This window comes from Protomyctophum bolini (assembly GCF_963924005.1).
Source record: "Protomyctophum bolini genome assembly, chromosome: 14".
Classification (NCBI taxonomy): Eukaryota; Metazoa; Chordata; class Actinopteri; order Myctophiformes; family Myctophidae; genus Protomyctophum; species Protomyctophum bolini.
The window spans coordinates 7,852,373-7,867,839 of NC_137875.1; the positions used below are offsets into that span (position 1 = coordinate 7,852,373).

The window sequence follows — 15,467 nt, forward strand, 5'->3', positions numbered from 1 at the left end:
TGTAAAGCACTATATAAAATAAATGCACCATTTACCAACACATTTCTTGGGCACACTGCCAGTAGGCCACAGAAGTAGCCCACAATTTTGTTCCAATACTACATAATACAATAATAACACATACAAATATGTATGTAGTAGGGCAACACATTGCATACATGTGTGAAAGCAGATGTGTAGACCTACATGCAGATCTGAAAATGTTATTAGCATCATGTAGAACTCAGGACAAAGACTTGCACTTACCTAGGGAGGCTAGGGTGACACCTGCTGGACACATTAAGATACTTTATACTTTATGGTAAGACTACCAGTGGTTCTCAAAGCGGTCCGGGGACCCCCACCCCAGGGGTTCAAGGGGGTCCCCAGATAGGTTTATTGCAGATGACCACAGGTGCTAGCCTGCTGACAGATTACAGATTACTGCCTACAGTATATGGATCAATACAGTGAAACACCAGTGTGAAGTGAGGGGCGCTCTTATCATCATACACGTACATCATCACAATAGGTGTCCTCACTTTTCTGGCCTCAGTTTTTATCCTCAAATCCGTACGTGGTAAACGTAGACACAGAACTTGCTATAGGAGGCGGCCCCTCAAAAATAAAGAAATAAAGGAAATATACACTAAGACAAGTGAATACAGTGAAAGTGAAAATTGCAAGTGAAAGGGGAATATTCAATCACAGTGACTTTATTGGACTGTATTTGAAATACTGGGATGCCCCGTTTCAGTTTAGAGATTAAATAAGTAAAGGTGCCCAGCACTGCCCACTGTTGCTAATTTGCATCATAGCGTAAAAGTATATAATTGTATGTGCTCTATTCAAATAGACAATTGAGTGGAAATAACAATTTCCTAATCTAGCATCTGACTGAAGCCAAAAACACAACTTGTTTATATTATTATTGAACAATTCTGGCATTCATAAGAGGTTAGCTCATTAAGACGGTAAGACCTGAGGCTGATTCTACTAAAGCTGTCTGACTCTAAATCCTAACAGTTTTCTGAAAAAACATGTTTCTATATGCAACAAGAACGACGGGCAGAAACCTCTAATCGATATTTTATTCATAGACTTTTTGTAAATTAATGTCTTATTTGATCATACTAGTGTTACACAAGAGTATCAGAAGTAGCAGATCCACAAGCTCAAAACGTTTTGAGCTTGTGGATGTGCTACTTTTGAATTTGAATCCTGAAAATAACACTTGTTTTTGTACATATGTGGTTTCCACCCAACAAGATATGAAATATTAGCTGTCACGTTGATATCAAACATTGAGTTACACAAGTGTGCAAATTGTATGGTTAAAATCCATAAAAGATGCTCAACATTTTCAGTCAACTCTAAGAACTATAATGTTTGTGGCCTTGTGAGGTACATTATAGCACAACCTTGTATTGACAGTAAACCAAAGCCCAGTTAGAGAAGAATTTGGGACCTGCATGTGATTTCTCTTGTACTGCAGTGATGCCTTCGTTGAAATATGAGAGTATAGCAGAGGACTTCAACGTTTTTCATCATGCATGGCCTTTTTAAACAGGACTTGTTACAAGAGTCAGTTAAATTGTCATCCACCACTTTTCCTCCGAGGTGGAAAGCCTGGAGACGCGAGGTTGGTTAATCCACCACTATAATGATACAAACAAAAAAAAACAAGATACAAAAACAATTTTCCACCGTCCTACAGTATTCTCTCTCCGATCGATCCAAATCAGATTTTAGAATTTAATGTACAGAAGATTATACAGAATAATCAGTCTAGGCAACAATCATATTTATTGCAACTTGCCACATATCCATATTTTGACACTTTATTCATTGTATAAAACAAACCTTTGAACAACCTACCAATGGTCTGTGACTGTGTACACAATACACTAGTCAAAAGGCAATAATTAACAACTGACCTGAGACCTGTGTTTTAACTGCTTCACCACCAAGCATATGGCCGGTACAAAAATGGAACGCTCATAGTTTGGTGGTATTGGTCATATTTTGTTACACATGGTAAAATATTCAGTAGCCGCTTTTCCACCGGTGTTGAACAGGTTCCGTTCTTTTTCCCCACACCTAATTGAAACAGTTCAGAGTGTTTCCACTGGAAATAAATTGATAAGATTCAGAACTCTAAAGGTTGATTCGGGACTGGAACAAAGATAATACCTTTTCTTGCCCTGAACTGGGGACCAAAGTGGGCGTGTCACTATCCTACAGGTTAGAAGCTACAGATGTGATAGAAACAACGGTAAAAGCAAACAAAAAATCGCCATGAAAAATGATAAGTAAAGGCGAACTGTCTGTCATTGACGATTGAATTTCCCCTGAAAAATCAATGGAATCAAACACGGGACAACTGGAGACTCCCAATTACAATGGTTTTGCTTAAATCTGATGGAAACGCAAGCCGGTTCGTGGGCAGTCCCGTGAGTGTTCCAAAACTCTAGAACGGAACCAGTTCTAGAACCAAAGTTCTTTTGGTGGAAAAGGGGCCAGTGTTCATTTAAGAGTGTACACTATGAGTTACAAAAGGACACAATTTACTGTGTAACATCCTTGACATATTTGACTGTGTAACATCATCCAAGTAACCTCAAGTAACTGCCGACACCAACAGAACGTATAAGAAATGAATGCCTGTCAAACATGGAATAAAGTAAGTTAGTATGGTAGAGACAGTTTTCATGTGATGTCAGTGAGCTACATACAGTTTAATTCGATATAGCATTTGCACACGCGCGATGGGACGGTCAAAAGTTGGTTCAGAACTGGAAAAAAAGAACATTGTTTAATAATCATAAAAAAATAGCAAAAAAAAAGCAAAGGAAAAGGCACCTGGCGTCTGCCATTGTCGATTCAATTTCCCCCGTGAAATCTTGGACAGTTTGACTCAGTTAGGTCACATTCAACACATTGCTGGCCAGGCCTGAAATCGAACCTGGGTCAACTCGGGACTCCTTCTCCACAGAAGGGCGTCTAAAACGTGTGCTTAAAACTGGTGGAAACGCAAGCCGGTTCGCGGACGGTCAGGCGACGGTCATGGTTCCAAGAATCTAGAATGGAACCAGTTCTCGAATTTATTTGGTGGAAAAGGGGCCATAATAAATGTAATGTACGCGTTTAACCACTTAAACCACAGCATCCGTTCCGGTTCCAGCACATATTGGAAACGTTTTCTGAACCGGTTTATCACACTGTCAGAGCTGGTATGTGGACTTCACATCTGACATACATTACAATACTGGTGCAATGCATTTCAAATTTTCTACAGTATAGTGCATATATCCAAAGCACTTCAAAATGTGCGTAACATTCACCCATTCTCACACAAACGCACACTCACTCACACACACACATAGCGGAGGACAGAAACGAAAAGGACACTTTGGACACAAAGTCAGGAGGTGCCGGGGTTTCAAACCGGGAACCTTCTGGGTTTTGGGGGTTTCAAACCGGGAACCTTCTGGGTTTTGGTTCCCAATCTGCCCCATGTTGTTGTTTTTCTCCTGCAAAAAGACAGAAGCACAAATAAATCACGTCTGTTTGTTCAACCACACAAAATATTAACGGAGGAACGTCTGTAGTACCAGGAACTTCCTATTGGTCAGTTTGGCACCTTCGCCATCAGGAATGTCAAGGTGTTCAAGGAAATCCTCCTCATAAAATGCAGATAAAAGGCAGTCCGTTGGTTCGGAATGTAAGCAATCTCATTGGTGGCATGACGACGGAATCTTGGCATGTAAAAAAGGTCAGAGTTCACTGAAGGTTTCAAAGAACGAGGCGTTGATCCCGCGGCAAAATGAAAGCCTAGAGAGAGATGGACGTTTTGAGGCAGATTGTTTTGTTGGCGGTGGTCTGTACAGAGAATGGTTGGAGGGGTGACAGTCTCTGTCTGTCTCTGTGTGTGTGTATGTCCTCCTATCCCAATACATGCCTGTCTGTCCGTGTCTATGTACTTCTGTCCCGTCACATGGTCTTTACTGTGTCTGTCCTGCCATGTTTAGGACGATGATGTCACTGGTCTTGTTTCTGGTTTGATTTCTGCTCTTCCTCTTCCTCTTCGTCTTCGTGCAAGAGAACCTGTAACAACAACAACAGGTTAAATGAGGTGAATTTCTCTGAGAGAAGCATTGGAGAATCAAACTTTCTGTGCCCATGGTCTGCTCTGGGAAAATATAAGTGAGGTGACGTTACCAAAGATGTTGGAAGTAGAAAGATTAGGCCAATCCCATGTGTAGCCAGTCCACTAGGGGCAAAATAATAATAATAAGAAGACTAAGGCCTCACGCACACCTTTCGATCTAGCATTCAACATTGATGCATGCTAGATGCATGCTAGATGTAAACAAAGGGTAAGTGTCAATGCATTTCCAATGGAAGTCACATGTTTTGACAACATATTTTGTTGTACGGCTTTCGGCTGTGTTTCAACTGCCCCCCCCTCCCCCTCATACAACACAAATGTTGTGTCAAACCATGTGACTACCATTGGAAATGCATTGCGAGCTTGCATCAATCAATAAGTCTCATGCATCAGCTATACATCAATCTGCTGTGCAATGTCACGCACATACGGTACGTGAAGTAAAGTGGAGATGTCTTTCTTTTGCTTTTATTTGTCTTGTCTTGGTTGTTACCTGTCTCTCTACGGTCCTGCTGTAGGCAGGGCAGAGGTCGTCCAGGGTCTCAGCAACAGGTTTGTTGAGGGTCTCTGGGAGAAGCAGACCCACACAGCCGGCAGACAGACCGCTCAGACAGAACACTGTGAACGGTAAGGAGCTGTGCACAGCGCGCTGGAGACACACACGTACACAGGTTAGTACTATACTTGTAATGTGAGCACGTCAACATTTTACAATAGCAAGTTCAGGAATGCCATGTTTGCAATTTTACTGCCATTTCTTTAACGAGAGCCTAAAGCCGGAAAAGAGAAGATCTACAAGCCCACCTGCCTCAGTGGTAGTTCCAGCCTCAGCATCCTTCTACCCATACTGTATACTCACTATCCCTGCTCTGTCCAAACCATCTCAGTCTACCTTCTCTGGCTTTATCTACGAACATGCACTGTCCCTCTGATGTACTTGTTCTTGATCCTATCGATCTCTGTTACTCCCAGAAAGAACCTCAAAATGTTAGTCTTTGCTACCTCCAGCTCTGCTTCCTGTCTTTTCCTCAGTGCGACTGTCATACCATACAACATAGCAGTCTGTCTCTAAACCATACAACATAGCTGTCTGTCTCTAAACCATACAACATAGCAGTCTGTATCTAAACCATACAACATAGCTGTCTGTCTCTAAACCATACAACATAGCAGTCTGTCTCTAAACCATACAACATAGCAGTCTGTCTCTAAACCATACAACATAGCTGTCTGTCTCTAAACCATACAACATAGCAGTCTGTCTCTAAACCATACAACATAGCAGTCTGTCTCTAAACCATACAACATAGCTGTCTGTCTCTAAACCATACAACATAGCAGTCTGTCTCTAAACCATACAACATAGCAGTCTGTCTCTAAACCATACAACATAGCTGTCTGTCTCTAAACCATACAACATAGCAGTCTGTCTCTAAACCATACAACATAGCTGTCTGTCTCTAAACCATACAACATAGCAGTCTGTATCTAAACCATACAACATAGCTGTCTGTCTCTAAACCATACAACATAGCAGTCTGTCTCTAAACCATACAACATAGCAGTCTGTCTCTAAACCATACAACATAGCTGTCTGTCTCTAAACCATACAACATAGCAGTCTGTCTCTAAACCATACAACATAGCAGTCTGTCTCTAAACCATACAACATAGCTGTCTGTCTCTAAACCATACAACATAGCAGTCTGTCTCTAAACCATACAACATAGCTGTCTGTCTCTAAACCATACAACATAGCAGTCTGTCTCTAAACCATACAACATAGCTGTCTGTCTCTAAACCATACAACATAGCAGTCTGTCTCTAAACCATACAACATAGCAGTCTGTCTCTAAACCATACAACATAGCAGTCTGTCTCTAAACCATACAACATAGCAGTCTGTATCTAAACCATACAACATAGCAGTCTGTCTCTAAACCATACAACATAGCCGTCTGTCTCTAAACCATACAACATAGCTGTCCGTCTCTAAACCATACAACATAGCTGTCTGTCTCTAAACCATACAACATAGCTGTTCTCACCATCGTCTTGTACATCTTCCCTTTCATTGTTGCTGATTCTTTCCCATCACACCTGACACTTTTCTCCACCCCTTCCAACCTGCTAGCACTTGTTTCTTCAACTCATTTCCAAAAGACAAAGGAATGCTCGCCCCAAAGTACGCTCTATCCGGAGACATTGGAACGGTCGCCACTCGCCACCAGATATTAATTTACTGCCAGAATTGTCTCAGTCTGTATAGTCCCTTCCCTGCTGAGGTCTTTTCAGCCGGATAGCTTACTTTGAAGACGACGTATGAACCAGAAGCAGAATTGGCTAGGCCAATTTTAGCCACAAATCTCTTTATAAGTAACCAGAAACGTTAATATTGTAACCACGAGGCGTTCCTCCGTGTGTGTGTTCCCACACACACATACTGTACAGTACACACACACACACACACACGCTTACCATGGAGGGCACAAAGGGAGCCATAATTCCTCCAAACCTACATGACATGGAACACACTCCAAGCGCAGCGTTCCTGAAAGAGACACACGCAGACACACACACACACACACACACACACACACGCAGACACACACACACACACACACACACACACACACACACACACACACACACACACACACACACACACACACACACACACACAGTTAATTGCAATTATTTGTTTGACAATTAATCATCAGTTTAAATGTGTAATCGTGACAGCCATAAGGCTGGTTTTATGTTGAATGCATTTTAAACAGGTATTTCAATGTATTTTGCAATGCATTTGTGATTGTATTAAACCATGGCATTATCATGCACAAAAACTTTTAAAAAAAAAGTATAAAGTAGCAGATCCACAAGCTCAACCGTGTTGCTTTGTGAGCTTGCATATCTGCTACTTTTGTGTGACGCTGTAGTAGTGGGCGCTCATTTACGAAAAAACACAAAAAGTTAAAATATGTAGATAAGACTTTTCTGCCTGACAGAAAAGGGAAAAAACGACTACTACCGTAATAATGACATACCTGATGATGGTAGGGTACAGTTCAGATGTGTAAATGTACACAATGTTAAACGCTGCACTGACCAAGAGTTTCCCTAGCAACGCTAATGATGTCGCACTCAGCAATACACCTATACAAAAACACAAGAACACACTCAGTAACACACACACAAGAACATACATACACACCCACACACACACACACACTTCTAAGCAGATTCAAAAACGTGACAGAACAACTGCTGTAAGTGATATTTAAAATACATTTTAACGGCCACCTGTTGAGAACCCGTTGCTTGTACAGATGTTTTTTTTCCCTTTAGATACTATTGATTAATAGCATCTTATCGTCTTAAACTCCTGCCATTGAAAAGGTATCAAAGTACACCCCAGGCAACCCTTGTCCCTTGACCCTTACAGAACAAATTGAAAACCACATCACAATATATAACAGAAATATTTACACAGAAAGACAGGAGAGCTGAGAGGGAGACAGTATAGGAGAGGGAGACAGTGGGAAGGCTGAGAGGATGACAGTGTAGGAGAGACAAATAGTAAGACAGCTGAGAGGGAGACAGTGTAGGAGAGACAGACAGTAGGAAAGCTGATAGGGAGACAGTGTAGGAGAGACAGACAGTAGGAAAGCTGAGAGGGAGACAGTGTAGGAGAGACAAATAGTAAGACAGCTGAGAGGGAGACAGTGTAGGGGAGACAGTGTAGGACAGACAGACAGACAGACAGACAGGTACCTGAGTTATCAGGTATGATGACGTTGCAGAAACAAGCTAAACCTGCCAGACACAGGAAGCCGGCCATGGTCTTCCTCCTTCCTGCCCTGCAGAGACATGGCACACAGCTGTGACTGCAGAGGTTGTAACTGTAAGCCATATGTATGTCTTTGCTAAAAATAATAATAATAAGGAAGGAAGAAAACCATTGGGTGAAGAATGTAATGTCGATTGACTGGATGGAATTTGGAGTTCGATCACGGGCTCCCCTAGTGTCAAAGTGTCCTTGAGAAAGACGCTGAACGCCTAATTGCTCCCAATGTGCAGGTTGGTACCAGCCTTGCATGGTTTCCTCCACCATCGGTGTATGAATGTAATGCACAATCCATGTACTGTAAAGTGCTTTGGATTAAGCACTATATAAATGCACCATTTACCATTTTACAATGGGTCGGGACACATTTTTATGGGTCGTGTACCTTGAGTAAATATCCCTTTTCCCCCATACATTATCATCATTATTTTTGAAAGATATTTCTTTCCTCCAAAAATCAAGCAGTGAAAATAATACATGTAACATACATCTGAGCCACAATAATCAAAAGGATAACGCAAAAAAGCTTACAGCTTGTTTCCAATGCGGTCCTAAGTATGCTGCAGTATGATCAAGTAGGGGGTTAATTCATGAAAAAACACACAAAGTTAACATGTGTAGACAAAGAGTTTTCTGCCAGACAGAAACGATGTGTTTGTAATTCAAGAGTGTGTGCCACTAACCAGTGTTTGTTGATGAAGTAGATGCACATTGGGTACGCAGGCAGCTCCACCAGGCCATACATGGCAACGTTGAAATAACGACTTCCTGACATCTGACTGGCGCCCATGGTTAAGCCATAGTACACCAGGCTGCACGCATACCTAACACACAGATGAATTGAATATGAACGACCCCAATGGAAAGGTTCTTTCTTTCCTTTTGTTCATCTTGGATAGAGCCGACTGCTGAAGTACTCACCACACATACATGAGGACCACGGTCCTCCAGCGCAGCACGGGGTGCATGGCCAGCTGCAGGACCCCGTTACCACGCTGACCGGGCTTGGGGACCCCCACCCGCTTCAGTGTGAGGTTGGTGACGGTGACGCCGTTCCTCTTCGCAATGTAGCTCAGAACCTAACGGCACCACCACAGAAGAAGAAGATATGTAACCTCGCGTCACCGGACTTTCCCCCTCGGAGGAAAGCCTGGTCTCCGGTCTGTGTTCCTAATTGTAGCGTGGACTAGACCGGATGATAAAAAAAAATATGCCAGCAAGGTGTTTCAGTTTATTTCAGCGACACTTTGTTTTGGTCCCCCCTGTTTGTTTTTACTGTTGCCATTCGCCTGCCATACGAGTTGGAATAAAAGACAATGTCATGTCGTTTGCAGTCGGGTAGTCTCGCGGAGCCAGACAACTATTCCAGAATCTCCGAATGCTATATAGAGTCTGGAACTACACCTCCTGAAATCCGAGTAAGGAAGCTGCCATTTCCGTTCACGAAAATATATTTAAAAATATCTTTAGAGCTTATTTTTTTTATTTCCTTTTCTGCTAAGCAATAAGCTGTATATGCTTAGATGATTTCTATTTATATTAGGATAGATTTGCGCGACTTTGAAGACGAAACAGAAGTGGGGAGGAGTCTCCACTTCCGGTTTATATTTTACTCATGACAGCTCTTCCGTTGCTCCAGTTGACTGTATGATGGAAGCATTTGGAAATTGCTTGAGGCAACATTTTAATAATAATAATACAATAATAATATAAGTCATTTGTTATATACTATAAGATAGTATATTATATATCATCTTCATTCATTCTAGAAATAGTATATGCAGAGCAGAGTGTCACCTCTTCAGCCTTCTCTGTGAGACCCTGAGAATACAACCACCTGGGAGACTCTGGAAGATTACTGGAAGAAAGAGAAAAGGAGAGGAGAGTGAAGGAGAGAAAATAGAACACTAATTTCAAGCTCACACACACACACACACACACACACACACACACACACACACACACACACACACACACACACACACACACACACACACACACACACACACACACACACACACACACACACACACACACACACACACACACACACACACACACACACACACACACACACACACACACACACACACACACACACACACACACACACACACACACACACACACACACACACACACACACACACTTATTTTTTCTTTCCCACATTCATGCGCACACATGCACATCACAAAATGTACAAAGAAAATTGACAATTGTGTCACAAAGACATGGCATTTCCTTTTAGACCCCAACTAACATCTTCAAACATTTATTTTTTTAATTTATTGTATGTGTGCTCTCTAGTACTCACACACACAGCAGGAAGAAGAGCAGTCCCGTCGAGTTTGATGCCGACGCCAGGTCTCTCCACGCTCTGATGTAATAACCCAGCAGTGCAAACAGAGCGATGCCCACCGCGAACACCATGTTGGTCAGGGTACCTGAAACATAGTATGACTCTGCTGAAATGTAAATGGTGCACTTAGCGCCTTTATCCAAGGCGCTTTACATAGATAGTTACATAGTTAGTTACATTCACCCAATTACACACACATTCATACACTGATGGAGGAGGAAACCATGCAAGGCACCAACCTGCACATCAGGAGCAATTAGGGGTTCAGAGTCTTGCTCTAGGACACTTCGACACCAACTCTGGGCGAGCCACGGGTTTGAACATCCGGCCACTCTACCCCTGAGCCACTGCCGCCCTGAAGTAACCCAAAACCATCACTCCAAACAGAGCAATGGCCACCGCAAACACTAGGGGTGGGGCGATTCACCTACCTCCCGATTCAACAAGATGTCGCTACCTAGTTGTGACAAATCATGACAACAAACACAATATTTTGGACTAAACAAATAATTACAAAGAAGAAAAACTAAAAAAGTGTTGTAACCTGCCGGTTTTTTCTTCTAATTATTTGTTGGGCCCAAAAAAAATTGTTTGTAGTCATGATTTGTCACAACTGGAGTTGGCTTTGTACGAGGCTTAAAAGGTCTTTAAATAAATACTTTTTGAAAAGTCTATGAGGAAAATAAACGGGGAATCATTTCCTGGGCCCTGGTAGGGGGCGGGACTGAGACGCTCTATAACCAAGCACTCCAAACAGAGCGATGCCCACTGCAAACACCATGTATTATCATTTATGTACTGGGTAGCTGCAATCCGGGACTTATATTAGACAATAAAACTTTATTTGAACCGATTCTGTATGGTTGAGTATTGAGTACAATATATCGAGCGGGAACCAATATCTCCACATTTTGGTAAATTAATGCCCTACTTGATCATACTACAGTGTCAGTGTAAGTATCAAAAGGAACAGAATCTTTGCTTGTAAAGACAAATGGCAGTCCATAGCGATCGTTTGTTGCCCAATACTGCCCTCCAGTGGATGAAATGGTTGAACCTTTCCCAGATGACCTGGATGTTTCATCATTATTGTACAAGATCAGAAATGTATTTTGGCCCTAAACCATTCAAAGCCTTATAGACAGTAGTAACAAAGAGCCTGGTATTAGTAAGGAGTTGAGTCGTCTGCAGTGCATTAGGAGTGTCCAAGGCATGGGTCTTTTCTTCACAAACACAAGAACTTTCTGTTGCCCGTTTTAACTGCCAAATTGGTAAATCTGGCCGTACTTTGAGGTTACAATGAAAAGATACATTTGCATACTAATTCACACCTTTTTTGTTGTTTACAGACAGACAGACAGACAGACAAAACGCATTGCATTGTGTTATCAACATGGACTCAAGGCAAAATCGTTTCACATTTTTACCTTCGAGGACATCACAGCCCAGATTTGCCCTTTTATGATTTAGATATGAACTTCTGAACATAATACTACAGTACTGACTGACTGGGCCTTTGCAATGCACAAATAACTAAAGTCAATATTCAACATGTAGAGGGATAATCTATGTACATACACATAATGTGTCCGTCTGTCAACATTGTACAGGTGAAACAGGTCTAATCTCATGTACATACTGTACACGTATATGTAGACTCTGTCTGTCTGTTCGACACACACGTTCCACACCCCCACAGGGAGTGCAGTGCCCGGTGTCGAGTGGGTCGGACTCATGGTTGTTCTGGACAGGGCCCCTGCCTCGAATCAAGCTAGACTAAAACTTCAGATGGCAAAAATATGATAAAAACTAAATTACATTTTATTCAGAGGACTGACAAAATCAACACTGCTTGCCGACTTTATATATTTTTTTAAATAGGAATTAGCTGTCCCTTACCCGTCATGGCCCAGTAGGCCTTGCCCACGTACTCCTGCGTGAGCACGAAGCACACCAAGCCGATGCCGCCGTTCATCAGACCCACCAGCAGGCGAGACACAGCGAACACCTCATAGGTGGGCGCCAGCGCCGTGGCATAGCCAAACAACACCTCAAAAAACAGACCTGGTAGAGAGAGAGAGACAGAGAGGGGAAGAGAGAGAAACAGACACAGAGAGAGAGAGACAGAGAGGAAGAGAGAGAAACAGACACAGAGAGAGAGAGACAGAGAGGGGAAGAGAGAGAAACAGACACAGAGAGAGAGAGACAGAGAGGAAGAGAGAGAAACAGAGAGAGAGAGAGAGAGAGAGAGAGAGAGAGAAAGAAAGAAGGGAAGGTGTATGTTCTCTCACTGTACAATTTACACATATGTGCAGTTTGTCACTACCGGTTTGTCAACCGGTAGTCTGGTTGCCCTGTGGCCAATCACACAAAAATAATGTTAAACAATACAAGAAGTCTACACAATTGGACAATGTAGAAGAATTGTTATTTGAAAACCACTTCTCTACACCAAATGCTCAAAAGCTCATAACGAGTCATGATCGTGTTGCGAGATCAACTATCTTTGCAGAATGTCCGCCCGTTACAACATCATGGTTTCATGTTGTTAACAGACATTCTTTAACACCATTTGCAGCTTTCGCAAATAATGGCATTTCTGACATAATAGAACACACAATATATGTATGTTACTTGTAAATCTAACCTATCAGGAAGACAGGCCTGCGTCCAATCCGGTCGGAGAGAGGTCCAAAGATAACGTTCCCGACCAGAACTCCGGCGAAGAAGAGCGAGCCAGCGAGGCTCACCTTATAGGCCTGATGCTGGACCAGGTACCACTGAGGACACACACACACACACACACACACACACACACACACACACACACACACACACACAGAATCATTGTCTTCGTGTTAGTAATCAACTGGGGAGGTTTCATGGTGATAACAATCTAATATAGGTATAGTTTTGCACACTCAATTCTAAATTAACGTTCCAATTTTGGAGCTCTGGCTCATGGACTAAGAACCAAAAAGAACTGAACCGGTGGAAAAGGGGTCTCAGAGTTACAAACCTGCTATGGTCATTAAAGAGCTATCTCTTTGTGTTTCTGATAATTGCGAATGCAGTGAGCACTTACTATGAGTGAGACCTAGCAGATCATGTCTGTCTGTCTGTCCGTGTGTCACGCTTTTGTGCCCATATATGGAGCTGCTTTGGGAACTCCTTATATGGTTATGGCTGAGTCATGGTGACATGAGTGTGATGGCATGGTCCAACTTGTGCCCATATATGGAGCTGCTTTGGGGACTCCTTATATGGTTATGGCCGAGTTAAAAACTTAACTTAAAAATAACTTAACTTAAATATGTACGAGCTGCGTTTGCTTCCCGCGTTTGCGCGTCTTACTGGTATTATTGTCCGCTCATTTTGTATGTCTGTGGCAAAATTTTAATTTTGTCAAAAATGTCCACCGCAAGCCAGTGTGGCGATGACCCCTGGTACCGTTTTGACCACACCGAAGGTCTCCTAAATTCACCACATGCCACATGACGCACACAGCTCGTGTTTGAGATTACACACATGACCTTGTTGCAATATTATTATTAAGACAAAGGAAAATAGAAGAGATAGCGGACTGCCATTTTAAGTTTCAATAAAAGAAAATGTGTTTCATTGCATGTATTAATAAAGAGACTCTGGGATTATAAACATAATGTAAATTTGTACTTTAATTATTATACTGCTAAGTATAAAACATTCATACCCCTGTGCGCCTGAAATGCAAGTGATTTTATAATTTGTAATAAGTCTCTGTCTGTAATATATGCTGTCTCTCTCTCTGTGTGTGTGTGTGTGTGTGTGTGTGTGTGTGTGTGTGTGTGTGTGTGTGTGTGTGTGTGTGTGTGTGTGTGTGTGTGTGTGTGTGTGTGTGTGTGTGTGTGTGTGTGTGTGTGCGCGCGCGTGTGTGTGTGTGTGCGTGCGTCACCTCTGTCACAATAGACTTGATATCTTCTGTAAAAGTGATGCTCTGACTCAGATCCTGGTGGCCGAGGCTGTCGTCGATCCTGTACTCTGGTACTGCTCCCACGAGGACGATCAGCATGGACTGACAGGCCATGTAAACCTAGGCACGCACGGACAGCATCAGGAAGAAAGACAGACAAATTGATTATGTAGAAAGAAAAACATTTTAAACCAGGGGTCAAATAGGGCTGTCACGATAATTGCCACGATTTGATTGTGTTTTTGTCGCTGAACATTTTGATGAAGAATGAGGTGTGTTTAAGCTTTGTAAACAAAATATCTCGAATCTAGAGTTAACTTGCAACACCAATCCTTGACAGCCCATAGGCCTAAGCATCCGAACAGTAACTCGCCAACATTGCAGCTGTACGAAAAGCTTGAATTACCCTTTATCTGCAATGTTTTTGTTTAATAAAAATCCACCATAGACATATTCATTTCAATAATGCAACGTCCTGCTGCCTCCTGCATTATGTGCAATTTCAAAACAGGTGGTAGGCTACGCAGGGAATCATGAGCACTTCCAAACTCATGTTTTGATGAATTGAACATGGTGGACCCTCTTGTAAACAAGTGTTATGCTTAATTGGGTCGTCCACTCACAGTTAACAGTCTTTGTATTGAGTTTGTGCTTGAAATGTACTGTAATTCTGCAAACTGTTAATAAATATTTAAATCAATCAATCACTCAATCACTGCAGAAATCCTGACCGTTGACCATTCAAGTGACACGTACTTCACAGTCACACACACACACACACACAAGCACACGCACACGCACACACAGCGTCGAGTCAAAACTAAGTCATAGTAGAGTATATTCTAAGCGCCTGGTCGTATACTTCCCCATACGACGGTGCCCCCCCCCAGCAGACAGAGTGCAGATCTTCTTTTTTGTTTACTTTACTTCCTCCTCTCTGTCTCACAACAAACAACGAACGTGTTATTGTTTTGTGTCGTTTAAATCGCGTTTCCGTACCTGGCACAGAACCAGGACCGTTACGGACCTCTTCTGGAAGGAACCGAACTCTCCGACCACTTGGTAAGCCTCATCTATATCCATAACAAGAAACAGAACCTCCAAGAAGAGCAGGACCAGAAGGTCTCAGATGGTCTCTCTGCTCTGGTTCTGCTCTCAC

General features: G+C 42.4%; 1 protein-coding gene across 2 annotated transcripts; it reads right to left on the reverse strand.

Moving 5' to 3' along the window:
* Positions 1-1,774: 1,774 nt before the first annotated feature.
* On the reverse strand, positions 1,775-15,467 carry slc22a15 (solute carrier family 22 member 15). 2 transcript variants are annotated; one of them, XM_080782534.1, is made up of 14 exons: positions 15,308-15,467; positions 14,291-14,428; positions 13,004-13,136; positions 12,256-12,420; positions 10,312-10,441; positions 9,795-9,855; positions 8,919-9,076; positions 8,681-8,821; positions 7,925-8,010; positions 7,198-7,306; positions 6,629-6,701; positions 4,644-4,799; positions 4,201-4,252; positions 1,775-4,086 (listed from the first exon to the last, which is right to left on the reverse strand). In XM_080782534.1, the coding sequence occupies exons 1-14, from the start codon at positions 15,389-15,391 to the stop codon at positions 4,007-4,009; spliced, it is 1,566 nt and encodes a 521-aa protein (XP_080638660.1). In that variant the 5' UTR covers positions 15,392-15,467; the 3' UTR covers positions 1,775-4,006. The 2 variants fall into 2 exon arrangements, with proteins under 2 accessions (XP_080638660.1, XP_080638661.1); XM_080782535.1 differs by lacking the exon at positions 4,201-4,252.

Excerpts from the sequence above, each read along its gene's own strand:
- slc22a15 (XM_080782534.1), bottom strand. The coding sequence starts at position 15,391 with ATGGATATAGATGAGGCTTACCAAGTGGTCGGAGAGTTCGGTTCCTTC. Across the intron at positions 9,077-9,794 it reads TCACAGAGAAGGCTGAAGAG|GTTCTGAGCTACATTGCGAA; the intron begins GTGACACTCTGC and ends TGGTGCCGTTAG. Across the intron at positions 7,307-7,924 it reads CATCATACCTGATAACTCAG|GTGTATTGCTGAGTGCGACA; the intron begins GTACCTGTCTGT and ends GTTTTTGTATAG.